Below are 20,230 nucleotides of genomic sequence, written 5' to 3'. Positions count from 1 at the left end.
GAGACAGATGAGCCCTTCATCCGGTCCGCCACTGCCACGAACAGTTGCGTTGATTTCCGGAACGGCCTGGTCCGCTCGATGTAGAAGGCCAAGGCTCGTCTGACATCCAGTGAGTGCCATCTCCGCTCGTCCTTCGAACCGTGTGGTTTGGGAAAGAACACAGGGAGGAAGATATCCTGGTTAGAGTGGAACTGAGACACCACCTTAGGCAGGAAGGCTGGGTAGGGTCTCAGTCAGACCTTATCTTTATAAAAGACCGTGTAGGGGGGGCTCTGAGGTTAAAGCTCTAAGCTCGGAGACCCTCCTAGCCGATATAATAGCCACCAGGAAGGCTACCTTCCACAATAGGACGAGCAGCGGGCATGTAGCCATGGGCTCGAAGGGGGGTCCTGTCAACATGGCAAGGACCAGGTTTAGATCCCAGGGAGGCACCGGGTCACGGACCTGGGGATATAGCCTTTCCACCCCCTTGAGGAACCTAACTGACATGGGGTGGGAGAACAGGGAACGCCCTTCCATCGGCTGGTGAAAAGCCGAGATAGCTGCCAGGTGCATTTTCAGGGAAGCCAGTGCTAAACCCTGGAGCTTTAGGTGGAGCAGGTACTCCAAGATCGCCTGTATGGGCAAAACGGACAGTGGGATACCCCGGGACTCCGCCCAACAGGTAAAACACTTCCACTTGGCCTGGTACACAACCTGAGTGGAAGGTTTTCTGCTGCCCAGCAGAATCTGTTGGACCTGCGCCGAGCAGGCTCTCTCTCCCTCCGTCAGCCACAGAGTCTCCTTGACGTCAGGTGGAGGGAGTCCAGGTCCGGGTGCAGCAGGCGACCCTGGTCCTGTGAGAGCAAATCGTAACACCTCGGGAGTGGAATTGGCGTGTCGATGGACGGGTCGAGCAGCTTACTGTACCAGTGCTGCCGCAGCCAGCCTGGTGCAATCAGTATCATGTCCGCTCTGTCCCTCTTTATTTTCAAAAGGACCTTGGGCAGGAGTGGAATGGGGGGAAACGCATACAGGAGAGTCCCCGTCCAGTCTAGAAGGAACGCGTCGGAGAGGGAGCCCGGCTCGCGACCTCGGAGCGCGCAGAACCTCGGGCACTTCCTGTTCCAGGATGACGCGAACAGGTCCTGTTGGGGAACCCCCCACTTCCGGAAGATTGAAGTCACCACCTCCGGGTGCAGTAACCAGTCGTGGTGGGGTAAGAACGACCTGCTGAGGCAGTCCGCCTCGTCGTTTCTGACCCCCGGGAGGTGAGAGGCAGATATGTGAAAATCATGCCTCACAGCAAAGTCCCAAAGACGAATAGCCTCCTGGCAAAGAGCCGAGGAGCGTGCTCCCCCCTGTCTGTTTATATAAAACATGTCCGCCATGTTGTCTGTAAGGACCTGAATCATCCTGCCCCTCAGGAATTTGATGAAGACTTTGCAGGCCAAGCGGACTGCCCTGAGCTCTCTGACATTTATATAGAGAGCCCTCTCGTCTGGTGACCATAGTTCCTGAGTGCTCAAGTCCTTGCTGATGTGGGCCCCCCAACCCTCGTCTGAGGCGTCCATTATCAGAGTCACTGAGGGAGCCAAGTCTCTGAAGGGAACGCACCTCAGAACCTCCCTGGGGTCCCTCCACCAGTCCAGGGAGGACAGTACCGTGTGTAGGAACCGTGACCACCTTGTTCAGCCGGTGTCTGGCCGGTGCATAGACTGAGGCCAGCCACCCTTGAAGAGGCCTGAGCTTGAGGCGAGCCAGCCTCACCACATAAGTACATGCCGCCATGTGTCCCAACAGCTGAAGGCAGCGCCTGGCTGTCGTCGTGGGGGACCTGTGCAGATCACTGATTATGGCGGTCATGGTCTCGAACCGAGTCTGAGGGAGGAAGGCTCTGGCTTGGGTGGCATCCAAGTGGCCCCTATGAACTCTATGCACTGCATTGGGGTGAAAGTAGACTTCTGCTCGTTGATGAGCAGTCCCAGTCTGGTTCATGTGGCGCAGGTAAGAGCCAGGCTGTTCTTCACATGGGCCCTGGACTTGCCCTGGATCAGCCAGTCGTCCAGGTAAGGGAATATCTGAACCCTCTGCGGCGCAGGTGGGACGCTACCACTGCCATGCATTTTGTAAACACCCTTGGCGCAGATGAAAGGCCAAAGGGTAGGGCTGAAAACTGGTAGTGGCATCCAGCTACCATAAACCTTAAGAACTTTCTGTGACCTGGAAGGATAGTGATATGAAAGTACACGTCCTTCAGGTCGAGGGCAGCATGCCAGTCCCCTGGATCTAGGGCAGGAATGATGGAGGCTAGGGAAACCATATGGAACCTGGTGCGCCTAACAAACTTGTTCAGACGGCGGAGGTCCAGAATTGGCCTCAGGCCCCCCTTGGCTTGGGGATTAGGAAGTACCGTGAGTAGAATCCCCTTCCTGTGGAGGAACCTCCTCTACCGCACCGAGCGTGAGGAGGGAGTTGACCTCCTGTATGAGGAGTTGGTCGTGAGAGGGGTCCCTGAAGAGGAACTGGGTAGGGGGTGAGTTGGGGGGAGAAGGCCGTAAGTTGTAAGGCAAAGCCCTTGAGGACTATGCCAAGGTTTCATTGTTCCGTGGTAATGGCTTCCCATTCGGCGTGGTATGGCCGAAGCCTGTGGGCAAATAACTTGTAGCGATCCAGTGGGAAAGGAGGAGTGCTACCTTCGTGCACCCCGTCAAAATATTTTATTGGCTGTATTGCCCTTGTTTGGGCCTTGCTGGGACCCCGCAGAGGGCCCTTCTGGATCACAGGGACTGGGCGCCCGGTACTGATCCCGGCCCATCCTGGTTTGAGCGGGTCTGGGGGGCAGCCTTGGTGGAGGCTGCGGTTGCCTCTGGGCCTGAGGGCGCGCCTGGCGCCTCGAAGCCTGGGGGGTGTATAGCCTTAGGGAGCTCAGGGTGGCTCCTGAGTCCTTTAGGGCGTGGAGTTTCTCATCCGTCCTCTCGGAGAAGAGGCTGGTGTAATCAAAGGGGAGGTCCTGAATTGACTGTTGAACCTTCTGGGGCAAGCCGGAAGCTTGGAGCCAGGAGCAGCGGCGCATGATGATGGCCGATGCGATCGCCCTGCTGGCAGCATCCGCTGCGTCACTAGCTGACTGAAGTGTCGCCTTAGCTACCGCCATGCCTTCCTGCGACACAGTGGTGAAGTCCGCGGCCTGGTCTGGGGGCAACCCCGAGCAGAACCTCTGTAGAGAGGACCACAGATTTAAATTGTATTTCCCTAGGAGGGCCTGATGGTTCGCGACCCTCAGCTGCAGGGCCGCAGTAGAATACATTTTGCGCCTGAAAAGGTCCAACTTCTTGCTGTCCTTATCTTTAGGGGTGTTGCCCTGGCCACCCTGGCAGTCCCGCTGGTTCACTGCATCTACTGTGAGCAAACCTGGGGCGGTGTGTGTATAAAGGAATTCAACCCCCTCCTTAGGTACATAGTATTTCTGCTCAGCGCCCTTCGAGCTGGGGGTCACTGAGGAGGGGGTTTGCCAGAGGGTCTTGGCTATCTTCATCACCCTCTCATGAACAGGAAGGGCAACTCGTGATGGGCATGCTGACTCAGAAACCCCGAAGAGGGGGTCCTCCTCCTCTGACAATTCTTTAATCTCTAGGCCAAGATTGTCCGCCACTCTCCTCAGAAGCTCCTGGTGGGCCCGGAAGTCAAAGAGGGGGGCCTTATGGTCCCTGGCCACCGCCTCATCCAGAGAGGAGGAGGAGGACTGTGGAAGGGCCCCTGCAGAAGGGCCTTCCTCTGGGTCAGACCTCTCCTCCGAGGGGTGGCTCTGTGGACAGGTCAGTGGGGGTACTGACTGGGCCACCAAGGAATGAACTGAGGTGGTCCCTTGACCCATCTGGGTACCCCACGGCCCCCAATATGGCCATTGCCAGTGGCCTTGGGGCCACGTAGGTGCAGGCGTAGGAGCCTGCTGGGTCACATCCAGACGTCGCCCCTTGGAACCCAAGCCACTTGACCTGCGCTTGTGGGTCCTGGAAGGGGAGTGGCTCCGGGACGACGATGACCTCTGGTGCCGGCATCTGCGGTGCCGACGAGGGGAGGAGCTACTGGAGGAGCTGTAGATGGAACGTCTCCTCCATCTGGATGACTTACGGCGACACTTCCCAGATCTGGAGCGGGAGCGGTGACGCCTATGTCGTCGCGACGCTGATCGGGAGTGCAACCTATCACGCGGTGCCAAGGCGCTCGGTGCCAAGGCAGGCGGAGTTGGGGATCGATGCTGAGCTGGGCTCCACACCGGAGTACTGGAGCCTGCACCATGGTCCCCGCTCGAGGCGGAACTGTAACATCTTCGCCTCGGGCGCTTGTCTCTCAACTGCCCTCAGTGCCACGGTGTCGAGGAGCTCGACGACTCAGAGTTGGAGCTGGGAGGGGAGCCCGCACTCTCGACCCTCCTCGACTGTCTGGGAGGAGACCTCGACTCCTGTCTCCTCCACCCACTGGGGCAACCCAATGTGGGTTTACCCCAAGACGCTGGTCCCAGAACCCTCGGCCGAGGGGGGGACGGAGGCGTGGGCAGGCCCATGAGGGCGCGTGCTGCAGCGAAAGCCTCCGGCATCGATGGCCCTTGCAGAGGCACTCCCCCACCCCCAGGAGTCAGGGGAGGCTCCCTGTGGGGAGATGCCAGTGCCGGAGTACTCTCCACGGTATGTGGCTGGGGCATCTCCTGCTGTACCCCCTGCTGTCCCGGTAGCAGGGGGGAGTCCATGTGTGCGGCCTCTGGCCACTTCTTCTTTTTCAGTGCCGACCACGCCAGTGCTGGTGCCGGTGGAGCGCTCCACACCGAGGAGACGCTCGGTGCCACTGGAGAACGCGTCCCTCTCCTTCTGGGTCCGTGGCTTGAAGGACCTACAGATCCTACATTTCTCCTTTCTATGTTGCTCCCCAAGGCATCAGAGGCAACAGTCATAAGGGTCACTCACGGGGAAGGATTTTGCACACGCGGTGCAGGCTTTAAAGCCGGTGGAGCCAGGCATGGCTCAGCTCTAGTCCCTAAGGGCACTATCACTTACACAACTTAACTATTACTAATCACTACAAAAACAATTAACAAGAACTTGAATAACAAAGCTATAGACTAAGGGATGCTACTTGCGGTAACCGTCACAGGCGGAAAGAAGGAACTGAGGGGCCGCAGGGTTGGCGGCACCCTATGTGCCGCAGCATGAGCGCGGTACTCCAGGGGCGTCTGAGCCGACCCTACGGAGCTAGCTAAGGGAAAAAAGTTCTGGGAATCTGTGCACGGGGCGCGCACACACCTATACTGGAATGGATATGAGCAATCACTCGAAGAGAGAACTAATGTGCCCCTAGTCTAGGCCAGGCATGTTTGAGGCTAACTCTAGTCTGCCATGACCAGCTAACACAACATGACTTGCCCAAAGTAGTGTTTAAAAGTGTTAGTTAAAACGGAGAGAGACAAGGTGGATGAGGTAATATCTTTTATTGGATAAATTTCTTTTAGTAAGAGACAAGTTTTGAAACTTACACAGAGCTTTTCTTCAGGTCCGTTTTGCTGAACATACCCTGCTGTCAGTCTTCAGATATCAGGCCCTTCAGCTGCTTTTAATTTTGGGGTCACAATACAGGGAGAGAGTCAATCTTTAACACGGCTAGGACCCAACCCCTGTATGGCTTATAAAATACCAATAATTGTACCTGAGCATGAACTTTTCTCAGTATTGTTTCAGGTTGTTTCCAACCCTTTACGTTTCACTTTCGGTTTCAGGTTTCTTTTGAACAAAATATGGTGAAATTAAACCCAAATTGAAACCAGGGAGTTTTGTTGCAGAAGTTCCTATGTCTAACATAATCATATAACCAACTGCCATATGTTTCGTTACTAAGCCAGAAGTAAAACAGTCTAAAAAAAATTATCCAGAGACAGTGAAACATTTTGCTGGAAGTTATGGCACAATGTTTGAGTGGTAAAAACTTTTGTATGGAACCCTAGTTGGTTTTGTTTGATTTGAACCCTAAACTAGCCAAGTATTTCATAGCTTCAGACAGAGCCATGAATAATAGTTGCAACAGAACATGAAAACCTAAAAAGGAAAGGTTCTCACTTTGTTTCATGTTTTGAGGAAAGAAGAAAATGTCTTTTTATGTGAAAGCAAAACTTCTTGGGTGCAAAGTCAGTGGATAAATATTTGCAAAATGGTTAATTTAATTTTTTTCAAATAGCTGCACACAGATTTTGATAGTTCAGTGCAATAAGACTATAGTTACGCATTTGCAGTTTGGTAGGGTATAAAACAAAGGAAGGGAAATCTACAGTGAATTATTTTCCATTTTATAAATACTATTCTGAAGCCTACAATGAAGCTACAGTCAAGCTAAAAAAGTGTATAAAGTCTCTAATTTTTTTTTTTTTTTTTTTTTTTTCAAAAAAGGGCCCAGTCCTTCTACGAACTGAGATATAGGTTGTTCTGCCACTGATGTCAATGTGAGAAGAATCAGACCCAACGTTTGTGCCCACAGAGATAAAACATGGTAGTGTGACACCTTTGGAGAGGAATCTTCTTATTGGCATAAACTTTTTTTACCAGAGTATTCCCAGAGCTGATCAGAAATCAATAACCAGTGAGGCACACTTCTCAATAGTGTTCATTAGAATTAGAGACTGTTCTTTATCTTTAGGATAGCAATATGGGGGGAAAGGATTGAATGTCCTTTGAAGTGTTAGGGGTTCTGAGTATTGGAATTTAGGTTGCTTAAATAGTTCTACTCTGCAAATAAGTCTCCTATCTTAAGTTAACAAGACTTTGACATAGCTGCTCATGAACTCATTTGCTTACGTATTTGTTACACCTGATGGATCAAATTAATCTATGGTATAACTCCATTAACACACCTGATGTCAATAGAGCTACAGGAGGAATTAATCTGGCGCATTATATATAATGTAACTGACGTTAAGTGTTTACCATCAAAATTAACATAACTAGGTGGGAAAGTAATGGTTTTCTTTAAAGTGGTTTTCTGGAAATTATTTTTTCTTTAATTTAGTTTTTATATTTTATAAAATTGAGGTGGATGAGTAAGATTCACTTTAAAAAAAAGAGAGAGAGAGAGAGAGAGAAATTCAGGACATTCAAAGATAAGTGAAGGACAGAAGGCCACCTTATGTCATGGTGGATACAGAAGGCACATGAACATAAAGATAAAAAATCCCATCTTAATTTCATGCATCCTAGCTTTTTAGACCGTTTGAGTCAGTTTCATTGTTATTTCAGAACCATTCCCCTGATTCAGGAGAGCACTTAAGCATGTGTTGTGCTGAGTAGGAATACACACATGAATCAGGGCCTTACTACATATATTATACACTGGACTCAACCATCCTATATTTTTCATTACTCTGAATAGCTAAGTATTTATTTTTAGATAAAACATTTATTCTAATAGATAAGAATTAGGAAAGCCATTTCATTCTCTTGGAGCAACATGTATTTAAAAATTTTGTTTAGAACACACAATAGCTCTAGTTTACCGAGTCAATCCATAGAATGCTCAAACTCTGCTATTTAAAAAAGAAATAAAACTCTATAAAATATCTACAGAATTTTTAGTCATAAGCATTAATGCTATGTTTGGAAGGATTTTTGGCAGGTTAACTAGTTTTAATATCTCTACATCAGATGAGCCTAACAATTTTTAAATCAAAACTTGTTTTGAGAGAAGTGGGGTTTTTTGGGGGGCAACATAAGTACGGTACCACAAAATTAACTTCTTCCTCTCATGCCACCCCCCAAAATTAAAATTCAAACTAACTTCATGGAAAGCTTCTTTTGACAGTTAAAATTTACAGCCAAGTTATGAGCCCCTGAAAATTGGGATTTTTATCATAAACTAAATGTCTGCATTTTCATAAGGAGTCAGGGGTGCTGGAACAATTTTTATAGTAGGGATACTGAGAGCCATTGAACTGTAAACCCTGTATATAATGGAAACCACTTCAAGCCAGGGGGTGCAGCAGCATCCACAGCACCTTCAGCTCCAGCACCTCTGTAACGAGTCATACCTACAGGATGAGGTTTTCTGTTTGCTTATTCCTAGCAAATTAAAAAATAATCTAAAGAAAATACTGTAACTTCCTGGGGGGAAAAGCTCTACCTCTCCATCAGCTCTTAGAATGATAAAGACAGTGAGCTTAAACACAAAAAGGAAGCTTACAAGAAGTGGAAGCTTGGTCAGATGACTGAGGAGTATAAAAATACTGCTTGAGCATGCAGGAGTGAAATCAGGAAGACCAAAGCATAATTGGAGTTGCAGATAGCAAGGGACCTGAAGGGTAACAAGAAGGGTTTCTACAGGTATGTTAGCAACAAGAAGAAGGTCAGGGAAAGTGTGGGCACCTAACTGAATGGGGGAGGCAACCTAGTGACAGATGATGTGGAAAAAGCTGAAGTACTCAATGTTTTTTTTTGCCTCTTTCTTCACAGACAAGGTCAGCTCCCAGACTACTGCACTGGGCAGCACAGAATGGGGAGGCGGTGAGCAGCCCTCAGTGCTGAAAGAACAGGTTCAGGACTATTTAGAAAAGCTGGACAAGCACAAGTCCCTGGGGCTGGATGCAATGCATCCGAGGGTGCTGAGGGAGTTGGCTGATGTGATTGCAGAGCCATTGGCCACTATCTTTGAAAAATTATGGTGATCAGGGGAGGTCCCGGGTGGTTGGAAAAAGGCAAATATAGTGCCCATTATTAAAAAAAGGGAAGAAGGAGGATCTGGGGAACTACAGACCAGTCATTCTCATCTCAGTCCCTGGAAAAATCATGGAACAGGTCCTCAAGGCACTTGGAAGAGAAGAAGGTGATCAGGAACAGTCAGCAAGGATTCACCAAGGGCAAGTCATGCCTGGCCAACCTGGTTGCCTTCTATGATGAGATAACTGGCTTTGTGGATGTGGGGGAAGTGGTGGACGTGATATAGCTTGACTTTAGCAAAACTTTTGATACGGTCTCCCACAGTATTCATGCCAGCAAGTTAAAGTATGGGTTGGATGAATGGACAATAAGGTTGATAAAAAGCTGGCTAGATTGTCAGTCTCAATGGGTAGTGATCAACAGCTCAGTGTCTATTTGGCAGCCGGTATCAAGTAGAGTGCCCCAGGAGTCAGTCCTGTGGCTGGTTTTGTTCAACATCTTCATTAATGATCTGGATGATGAGGTGTATTGCACCCTCTGCAACTTTGCAGATACTAAATTAAGGGAAATAGTAGATATACTGAAGGGTAGGGATAGGATACAGAGTGACCTAGACAAATTGGAGGATTGGGCCAAAAAAAATCTGATGAGATTTAACTAGGACAAGTGCAGAGTGCACTTAGAACGGAAGAATCCCATGCACTGCTACATACTGGAGACCAACTGGCTAAGCAGCAGTTCTGCAGAAAAGTCCACTGTAACCCCCAGGTCCAAGAAGCTGGATATGAATTGACAGTGTGCCCTTATTTGCCAAGAAGGCTAACGGCATAGTGGGCTGCATTGCCAGCAGATTGAGGGACATGATTATTTCCCTGTATTTGGCACTGGTGAGGCCACATCTGGAGTACTGGGTCCAGTTTTGGGCCCCCCACTACAGAAAGGATGTGGACAAATTGGAGAGAATCTAGCAGAGGGCAATAAAAATTATTAGGAGGCTGGGGCACGTGACTTACAAGGAGAGGCTGAGAGAACTGGGCTTGTTCAGTCTATAGAAGAGAAGAATGAGGGGGGATTTGATAGCGGCCTTCAGCTACCTGAAGGGGGTTCCAAAGAGGATGGAGCTAGGTGTTTCTCAGTGGTAATAGATGACAGAACAAGGAGCAATGGTCTCAAGTTGCAGTGAGGGAGGTCTAGGTTGGCTATTGGGAAAAACTTTTTAACTAGGAGGGTGGTGAAGCACTGGAATGGGTTACCTAGGGATATGGTGGAATCTCCATCCTTAGAAGTTTTTTAAGGCCTGGCTTGACAAAGCCCTGGCTGGGATGATTTAGTTGGGATTGGTCCTGCTTTGAGCAGAGGGTTGGACTAGATGACCTCCTGAGGTCCCTTCCAACCCTAATCTTCTATGATTCTATGAAAGACATTCTGCTGCACACAGAAAAACTCTTATTGATTTCAAGGGAATTGGGTGGGGCTTTTTGGTTTTGGGGAGGTTTATTTTTGTTCCTGTGTGTGTTTCATGGATTATATTATTTTCTTCTTGTTCCACATTCTCTCATCCTATGAGTGCTGCATCACATCAGAGCTACTATTCTGCTGGCTGTAGAGGCCTGGCTGGATTTCCCTCCAGAGCACATCAGTTCTGCACAGCAATCATAGTGCACTGGGCACCAATGAGAGCAAAATTTGTGCAGCTTTCCCAACTCCTGCTGACTCAGGAAGCCAGAAATAAACATTTAGGGACATATCCTCAGCTGGTGAACACTGACTTCAACCAAGCTATACTGACTCTCCAACAGAGGATCTGGCCCTTACTTTTTTTTAACATTGTTGGCTCTTGGAGCCTTATAGGCAAATATATGCACATGCATTAGCTGAGTAATCAAAAATATATACCTTGAAAGCTTAGGGGGCAAATTGTCCTGATTTTTTTTAAAAGCATTATTAATCTTAGTGCTCATAAAGGGTACCATGCTGACAGTGTTAAAGGATAAAGTTGTCTGTCCAAAGAATGACACTCCCAGCAGTGGAAAGTCTCATTAGGGTGGACTGATCTGTCTGGGGACCCAGAACATGTTAGTGCAGCCCATATATTAGTCAGGGTTGGCTGGCCTGGAGATCTGCTAATTCAGAACATCTTTTGAGGAGTCAGACAGCAGGCTCCTCCTGAGGCCTGGCTGGATTTTAACAATACTCTTCCTGGTTGGTCACGATAGGAAAAGGCATGTCGTGTTGACAAGTAGGGGGTACCAAAAAAGTTCTTGGCTTTGTGAAGGTGCAGCCTTGGGCCAGTCAAAAGTGACAGTTCTCAGTCCCTAGTGATCTGGGCCATATCATAGTCAGCAGCTGAGAAATTAAAGCCCTTGTACCCATAGCCAACTTCATGAAACATTCGTCTACCAACAGTCCATTTTTACTTTATAAAGCACATTCTAAAGTTTTTGCATTACTTGGCCATTTGATTGGTTTTAGTTACAAGTAAAACAAACACACACACACACAATTTCCTTAATGATCCTTTCTAAAAACTGTTGAATCTTGCTCTTAGAGATGAGTCACAACTGTAACCACTTGGCTAGTTCTCCCAACCCCAGGGTTCACATGGTTTAGTGGTTCTGGTGAGTTAGGACCCAGATCCAAACTATCCTTGTTTCTGGGTTTGGATGGCGTAGGGCGGTTTTGTTTGTTTGCAAAACCCTGGGCTCTGCCCGTCTTTGTCTGTAACAGAGATGGGCCATACCTAAAACTACCATTGTTTTGCTTTGCTTTGACAAAACAAAAGCAACCCCAGTTCTACTCATCTCCTTTGACTTTTGCATTCTTTGGTGTTTTCACTAGATGGCAGAATTCCACCATCACCTACTGTTGATGAAGTTACTTGCAAAGAAACAGTTACATGCAAACAGGTTTTTGAATTTTTTTTAAACAAAAAACACTGTTAGAGTATTGCAAAATATTTTAAAATAAACATTGAGACAATTATACTTACAAGTGACAAGGGGAAATATGTTCAATAAACTGCTGCTTGACTATTGAATAAGATTAATTTTATGGCTGGAAATCTTTCAGAGAAAACAGATGTTATTTTTCTAGCAAATGAATGGACAAAATCCTCGGGTTTTAAAAAAGTAAAATCCTTTTCTCCGATATCTAAGATTTCTGCTATATTGGAAAAAACTAACCCAATTAGTTAAATGCAACTCTAATTAGTATGAATGTTAGCAGCTAAAAGAAGTACAAGTTTAAATGACTAGTTTACCAATCCCCAAAAAAATCAAATTCCTAAAAATTTAGCTATCTATTCAGTATTGAGTAGTACTATGGGATAATGAATATACCTCCTTTTTTTTCTTGTTTCCTTTTTTATTTTATTAGTATAAAATACATATTAATCTCTGGACTTCAAGTTAAGCTGGAAGGATTTATTATATTCACTAGTCCAAATTCTGCTCTCGTGGTGTTGAATTTGTGCTGATAACATAGCTGTGCATAGAATGGTCTCTTGTCTAAGGTGACAGAATGCAGCAACATGGCTATCAATCTACAATTCTAATAACCATTCTACATTCTAATGACGATGAAAAACCATAGTCTGGGCAATAAAATGAATATTTATTTTAAACCAAGCTACCAAATTGTTCTAAAATTTCATGGTTAGTTACTTTTGAGAGCATTTCCTTTCAGTTTCCTTCCTTTTAAGCTGTTGTTTTAGACTTCTTTTGTTGTTTACTTTCATATCATATATAAACGTAACCAGTGATATGCTCAACAATGTTCAGGTTATAATCTATAAAATATATACCATGATATGTTTGGCATCTATTAAAGCTATTGCCAGAAAGTGTACTTTTAATTAATACGAAGTGATAACACTCTGGGTAATGCTTTCCACTATTCCCAAAATAATAGGAACACTTTCTAATGTTATATCATTTATTTATTCCACCCCAAGATTAGAGAAAGTGTCATCAATGCTAACCAGAGACCCAATCCTGTGTGGTGCTGAGTGACCTCCACCACACCCAATGAATTCTGTGGGCACTGAAGGCACTTATCGCCTCACAAGATTGAGCCCTCTACATGCCAGAAAACATCTATGGTGCTTGTAAGTCATCAAAAGGTCATTCTTACCATCATTTACAAACAAACAAACAAAAATTGCAATCTGCACCTGTAGAAGCAGCTCCCCAAATACATTTCCAGCAAACTTATAGCCAGCCCCACAATAAAGTTTGCATCAGGCTTTACACTGGAAGCTATATAGATCACGACAGGCTGCTTTCTCCTTTCCTTCCTTATCACAAAACATTGATAACATCTCTCTCATTGTCCTACCTTGGTGATTTGCAAAGGCTGCTTGTGTTCCTTGCCACCTTGCAGTCTAAAGCCCCAAGGTGCCCCTCCACTCATGGTAATGCAGATATAATCCCCTGTGCCCATTTTCCTGGTGCAGTTAGGCAGCATTCACTTGCAGAGGGAGATGAAAAAGTTCTCTAACTGTTGTAGATGTTTACTGAATTTGAGGCTCGCCTTCCAGGCAGAGCTGGAGAAGCAGAGCACCACTCGGCTGCCACTCCTGCGGACTGCTCTCTAGAATGTAGTCATTCACAAGAATGCAAGAGCTCTCACAGATCAAGGGCTCAGCCCACTGTTTCGTCAGACTCCCTATGTTCAGCCCACCTTCAGAGTAAAGTAAAATAATTCTGAGAAACCACACACAAAAGAGACTGAGCCATGAGGCTAAAAGGACTATATTTAACCACAGGAGCCTCTGCCTCTGACAGCTACATCAAAACACCAGAGCAAGTAATGTAAATTTCCCAGTGATGATTTAAGATCACGTTTATATTTTGTACATGGTACCAGGCTTGTTAAACTTTAATCTCTGTGTTTCTTGATCTCACCTTTCAAACAAAGGGGGGAATAGAGGATATCAAGAGTGACTCTATTTACATCATCTGAGTAAATTATATTCTTAGATTCTTACCAATACCCACCATGCACTTGGTACAGCTTTGTGGGTATGTAAAAGAGGCAGTTGTAACTTCCTGAACCTGGAGCTAGTTCTATGCTGGCCCAGTCCCCAGCATAGTATAGCACAGCCTTCAGGCACTTCTAAATTGTGCAAACCAGTTATGACCCAAAGGTACCAATATACCACAAAGGATCACTGTAGCACTTTAGCCATGTCTCCTTCCTCTTAGCCATGCACTCAGCATGCCCGCCACGTGGGAAGGGGGGACAAGACAGGAGGTGTAGCAACTGACTTTATTGACACTATCCACAGATGGTTGGAATTCATGACACCAAAGCCCACTATATTTCAGGAGACAAAAAATGACCAGGAGATAGTGAGCTAGCCTGGGATTTAGGTGACCTGGGCTCAATTTCCTCCTCTACCACAAACATCCTGTGTGAGTTTGGGCAAATCACTAAGGGCTTGTCTACCCAACCAATTACACTGTGGCAAGCTGGGGTGTGACTCTACCCCTCACTAGCCTGCTGTGCATATCCATGTGCACCCTGCTAATACACATTAACCGTTAATGCACTTTGGTCTAGCTCTCAAATAACACTATCTCAAAGTGCTCTAACAAACTGTTAACATGCCTAAGCAGGGTCCACACAGACAGCTAGAGCGCAGCAGGCTTGTATGAGGCAGATTTACACCCCAGCTTGCCACAGTCTTGGTCGTGTAGACAAGCCCTTAGTCTCTCTGTGCCTTAGTTCACCATCTGTGAAATGGGCATAATAGCACATCACTAACTCTCAGGGAGAGGACAAATACATTAAAGATTGTAAAGTGTTAAGATATCCCAGTGAGGGGAGGTGGGAGATATAAGTACCTTAGATAAAAAGTAGCAAAATTAGCCCTTAAACTGGAAAGCCTTCCCGCAAGGGACTGTGGGGTTGTTTTGGAGTTTTTTTGGTTTTGTTTTTTTAAATGACAGCAAAGTGTTATACAGATCTGTGGCACTGGAAGAGAAACAATATCATGCTTTCGTATATTAATAGATCAAAATGATTGAGAATCACACTCTGAAAGAGGATACCAGACTCAAATATCTCATACTGAAGAAACCATGCTTTCTATGACTCTATACAAGCTAGTCATCTCTTCCCCACCACCACTGTGCTTTGTTTTCCTCAATTGACAAATTGACGACTTGATACAGGAGACAGAAAAATATTTTTCCAGTGCAAAATATTTTTACAGCTATAGATAGAGAGGACATGAGAAAGCAACCCTCCCAGCTAAAACAATCTAACATTTTCATATTGCTGCCATGTGGTGCTTTAGTAGAAAGTGAATCTCATAATCTGTTCGACCTTCAACTTTAAGAACTTCTATCAAGTAGTGCAATTGTTTGCACACTACTTTCAGGGCACCTGAAGCTTATAGTTGGGCTTTTTAAAATCATTAAATCAAAAGGAAAAGATAACATCTTATCTCCCATATCTGATCTTCTGCACAGCAGGAGGAGTGTAGTGTTATATGAAAAAGAACCATAATTACATGCACCTGTGTTTGGGTGATTACATATTTGTTTGTAGAGTTTGTATATGGGCAGAGAGATTTCTACCTTTTCTGACCACATAAGAGAACTGTGTAAAAATATACAAACCAAAAGGTTGTTTCTGTTTAGTCATCACTCATCAGCAAAAGAATCTCCAGCATTGAGTAAAAGTCAGGAACTGGTTTACTCTTGTGCATCCCATGTGAGAACTGCCTCCATACAGTCAACCTGAACTGTTGGCATCAGGGCTGCCCTTTCAGGCATGCCTAAAAGCTGCATCTACTTCTCTTCTTTTCAGCAACAAGACAAGGGGGAACATATAATCTGAATCAGAACATATAAAAACAAAAGGGAGGCACAAGAATGGGAGTAAGCTGACTCTTCATGTCTGTGAAGTGTTGCAGATATTTCTCTTAGTCTAAAAAATTTTGGTTTTCTAAATTTGGTTTAGTAATGCAGTACTTCTATACTAGAACGTTTTGGGGCCGTTACTGTAGAATGCTTTACTATGTAGTTATAGAGTTTAAGGCTAGATGGGACCACCGGATCATCTAGTCTGGCATCCTGTGTATCACAGGCCACCGACACCACCCAGCTCCTGCACACCAAGCCCAACAAGCAACTGTTACGTGTGCTATTGGATTATACCTTTTGAATCTAAGTGGTGTTATAACATTTTATTCCCTTGATCCAATACAAGCACAGGCAACATGTAATAGTCTCAGTATTGGAATAGAAAGACCTCATTCAGAGCAGAGAAAAGCACTGTTTTTTCAGAGTTTCAATGTGAAGTGCGGTACAACTACTCTGGAGAAAGTAGCAAGACAAAAAAACACTACCAGACACTGAAGAAGAAGCATCTTTTGACTGACACAATGGATAAGAAGCCAGGATTGAAAAAGAAAATGAAGGTAGAAATTCCCCCCAAAATAACTTTTAAAATTTGATTAATAGCTGTGAAATGGCAAATAAGAGGGAGTGTGTGTGTGTGTGAGAGAGAGAGAGAACCCAGGATTTTCAGTTTCCACTCTGCCACTGACTTGTCACATGACTGGTCTCAAGGCGCTTAACCTATCTGCTTTAATTTCTCCAACTGTTTAAAGGGGATAGGGAGGAGGCAAACTTACTCTGCTGCGACTAGTTGGGTCATGTTATTTGTTGTTTGTGAATATTCATAAGAGCACTAGTTCATTCATGAAAATGATCATGTGTTACATCTTTCATGAATTTCAGCACAAATAAAGATCCATCTGAAAATTCATGCTGGACAGTATATTATACAATAGTTGTCATTCAGTATTTACTACATGATATTCTCCTGTTTTAACAAGTTTTGGATATCCAGTCAGGAAGCAGAAACAACCCTGTGTCTGGGGTATCAAATCTCACATCAGAGTGGTGAGTTCTTTAATGAAATGGGGCTGCTTTTGCCTATATGCTGCTCTGTGGCTGGCTGGCCTCTGTATGTAAACCAAGTACTAGCTAACGGGCAATGGTGTAGGCTGGAGTGCTTGCCGTGTGTCCTGAAACATCCATGGGTCCCACTTGTAGAACTTTTTTTGTTGTTTTAAATGCATTTTTTTAAATTACTTTGCTCATCAGAGGTGGTGTATAAAGCTGACTGGAGATGCAGCTGGGGAGAAAGGGGGGTCTCTCCTGTGGCTGGAAAAGACAGCTGGAGGAGAGAGAACCAATCTGGGGGAATGGCAGGCATTCATCTTCCAAGAGAAGAAGGAGCTGGTTTGGGAGATGGTTGGGAAAACTCAAAGTGATGACAGCAGCTGTTGGCTCACTTCTAACATGGCGTGTACACTATTGATCTATGATGCTAGGACTGAAAGCCAAGATCATGGTCCTGCCATGCTACCAGAAGCAATGTATAATTCCTCTTTTCACTATTGTGTGTGGCGTGTGTTAATATAATTGTATTCCGTTCAAGTGACTTCTGTTTTCTTAAGATCGTACTTGTTGCACGTAACCCAGTAACAAAAGAAACTGAATTCTGTGACTCCATATTCCCATAACGGAGAGGTCAAAAGCTTCCTATTCCCCTAATCCCTAGGAAATACCCTTCAATGAACACTAAAAAAAAAACCATTTGCCTTATGACTTTCTTAAATGTTTATGCATCAATGTATCTTCCTTTTTAATGCTATTCTTATCTTTTTTCCACATTCTCTGCATCCTTTGGGATTTCTGCTCCACTGGTCAGAAATCGGACAAGGGTCCTGGTAAAGGCTAAGTAATCCATGTTTGTGGCATTTGTGCAAGATAAAATGGAGGCTGATGTAAGCTGGACTGAAAGGATTAAAAAATAAATCTTTTTTGCAACAATTTTCTCAATTGCGTCCCTTCAAAAAAAACCAAAGTTAGAAGGTGAGCACTAACTGGCATAATTTTTATTTGGCTAAAGCTTCTCGATGGCTCCAGCACCACTGTGAATTATATCTGGCAAAACTAAATCAGAAAAAATGTTGATTGTCCCTGCTGACATATATTTATTCCCCCACTGTTGGTAAAACTTGGCCTGGCTCTGATCTGGAACAAAAATGAATTCCTTGTCTGACAAATGGCAGAATGGAGATGCTGTGTCAAGCTCTGCCTGCCTGGTCTGCCTCTGAAGTCTTTGATACCTCAGATGTGGATTGGTCTTGGCATGTCATCACAATTTCAACTATCAGCTCTTTGTATAGGTTTTTTATCATTACAATACTACCCAAGTGATTCTGAACACCTTCACTGTCCATGGATTTGTACAAAACCAGCTTTCTGTTGGATAGTTCTTAACAGGAGCCAGACCAAGAGCATGGAACTCATTGCCAGAAGAAATGAAAATGTTCACCACCCTCACCTCAGGCAGAGCTATAGGAAAACCCTTCTCTTCACACGGGCTTTCCTCCAGTAGTAGCCTTGCTGTCATGGATTGATCTAAAAAAAATCCTAAAACCCTTGAACTTGCTTCTTGGTAGCAGGGAGACAGGGTGGTGAACAAGAGAGGGGAGAGATCATTATCATCGTTAAACTTATAAGAGAGGCTCAGGGACTATGATGATGAGGGCCATAAAAGTGCATAGATAGGTGATTAAATAGTAGTAATAGCCTCTTTAATATGTATGTTGGTTTCCTTCTCTAGCTGATATATGCAGCTGCTTGGTTTGAATTAATAGATGTTAGGTTTATAAGGCTTTCATTACAGATAGGGAGTCGTGGGTAAAAGCAGTTATATATGCCTATATTTGAATGACTTTACAACAACATACAAACATATCAATCTGTGCTAAAGTAGATTCTAACTGCATCTGCTATAAAACAATGTTTAAAGCAGATCTACTTGTGATCATCAGTACAATGTGATGGGGGCGGGGAGGGGAGATGTGATCAGGAAAATCAGCAACAAAAAGCCAAGAGTATTTTTGGCAATACCTTTCATTTTTTAAATTTACAAGGAACAGCCAGCTAAATGGGAAAGAAGGATGATTATTCAGGAAAGCATGAAGTATAATCTCATCTAATCAAAGCAAACGTGACTTCCCAAAATATTCTCTTCCTGATAAAATATCTTGCTAATGCAAACATAAGAGTAGATTGTATAGGTTCTCAAGCGAAATCATGTTGAACAAAATCTTTTCTAACAGCTGCAACGAGGGCAAGCAAATTATAAAACCATAGTTGAACAAAATTTATCCCAAGCCTAATGTAAGTAAACAGACATGTTTCTGCTTAATTCCTCCCCTAGAACACTAACAAGTTTTCTGCCAGCCTGTCTTTTAAGAAAAAAAAGTTCTAACATTTTTCTACCAATAAGAAGTAAAAAAAGGAACAGAGCCACAGTTAAATAATTCGACTTTCACAAATAGTACAAAATGAGAGGCAACTGAAAACATGTTGAGGAAAACTTCAAGTCCACAGCTCAAGTCAGATAACACTCATTAAAGTTGCATCTTTTCCCCTCAAATTCCTCTCATCCTGCACCAGAAAAGAATAGAATCCAGATGTTGTGATTACGTGAAAGACTTAGCAAAGTACTCAAAACAAAAGAAGGCCTGCTGACTGAAGGCAAATACTGGCAGAGAGACTCTACTTTTAAAAGAGTAATACCAAGTGCTTTGTACAAAAAGAGAAAATAACTATGTTATATAGTCAGCCAATGCCAAGGAAGTTGACCCCCGAACCTACAAAAGGATAGATTATGAAGTCATTACTCAGATAAATAGCATGACAAACAGCTCACCAATATGAGTAAAGGCTTCAGAATCTGGTCTATATTGTGGATTATTGTTTGTGTTGTGTGGTACAAGTTATGGATTTCAGGACCGTTCCTGCCCAAATTTCAAATATATACTGGGAAAACCAGAGAGAGGATCTGGATCTACTGATCTACAGCTCTTAGAGATTCTCTTAGTGATAGAGTTATGAGAATTCTAGTCCCTAAAGCAATGTTGATAAAAAGTAAATGATGTTTTCTCTGAACTAAAATACATTGGGTTATACTACCAAGCTTTAAAGAGATTTACTTCGCAGCCGGCCCTGCGCAAGGCTTTTTGCCCAGCTCTGGGACCCTGTGAGTGGGGAGGGCCCCAGATCCCAGGCTCCATCTTGAGCCCATATGTCTACATCACAGTTAAACAGACCCATAGCATGAGCCCTGTGAGCCTGAGTCAGCTGACATGGGCCAAACACACGTTTAATTCCAGTGTAGACATATCCTAAATGGCCTCTTCAGTGTGGGAGCAAAACAACACAAGTCAACTGTGTTCAATTGGAAACCAAAAATTTTCCGCTCCAGGCCCAAGTCGGCTCTTTGCTTTTCAGGGATTGGACTCTATGTTATGCCATCCCTGGTGGGCTTAATGGGTTTACTATGTGTGAAGGAAGTCATTTGCAGTGCACAACACCAGGGAGTTTTACTGGTCCTGCAAACCCAGGAACTATGCTATACATACTTCAGCATCATATACTGGCACCTTACCAATTGGGAAATGACCACTTGATCACACTCAGAAGAAGAGACGGAAATCTCCAGAGCCAGTAGGCCACAGGGCC

At 44.8% G+C, this 20,230-nt stretch overlaps 1 protein-coding gene across 1 annotated transcript in view; it reads right to left on the bottom strand.

Moving 5' to 3' along the window:
- Positions 1 to 13,109, bottom strand: part of SYNPO2 (synaptopodin 2) — a 131,160-nt gene extending 118,051 nt beyond the window's left edge. The window contains exon 1 of the mRNA XM_067562439.1: positions 13,005 to 13,109. Within this exon, the coding sequence (XP_067418540.1) occupies positions 13,005 to 13,109 (105 nt within the window). The remainder of the gene's footprint in view (positions 1 to 13,004) is intronic.
- Positions 13,110 to 20,230: the final 7,121 nt, after the last annotated feature.

This window comes from Emydura macquarii, unplaced genomic scaffold, assembly GCF_026122565.2.
Source record: "Emydura macquarii macquarii isolate MOO-44397 ecotype Brisbane River unplaced genomic scaffold, CSIRO-AGI_Emac_v2 contig_2429, whole genome shotgun sequence".
In the NCBI taxonomy this organism is placed as follows: Eukaryota; Metazoa; Chordata; order Testudines; family Chelidae; genus Emydura; species Emydura macquarii.
This window is presented reverse-complemented; position numbering and strand designations above follow the sequence as displayed.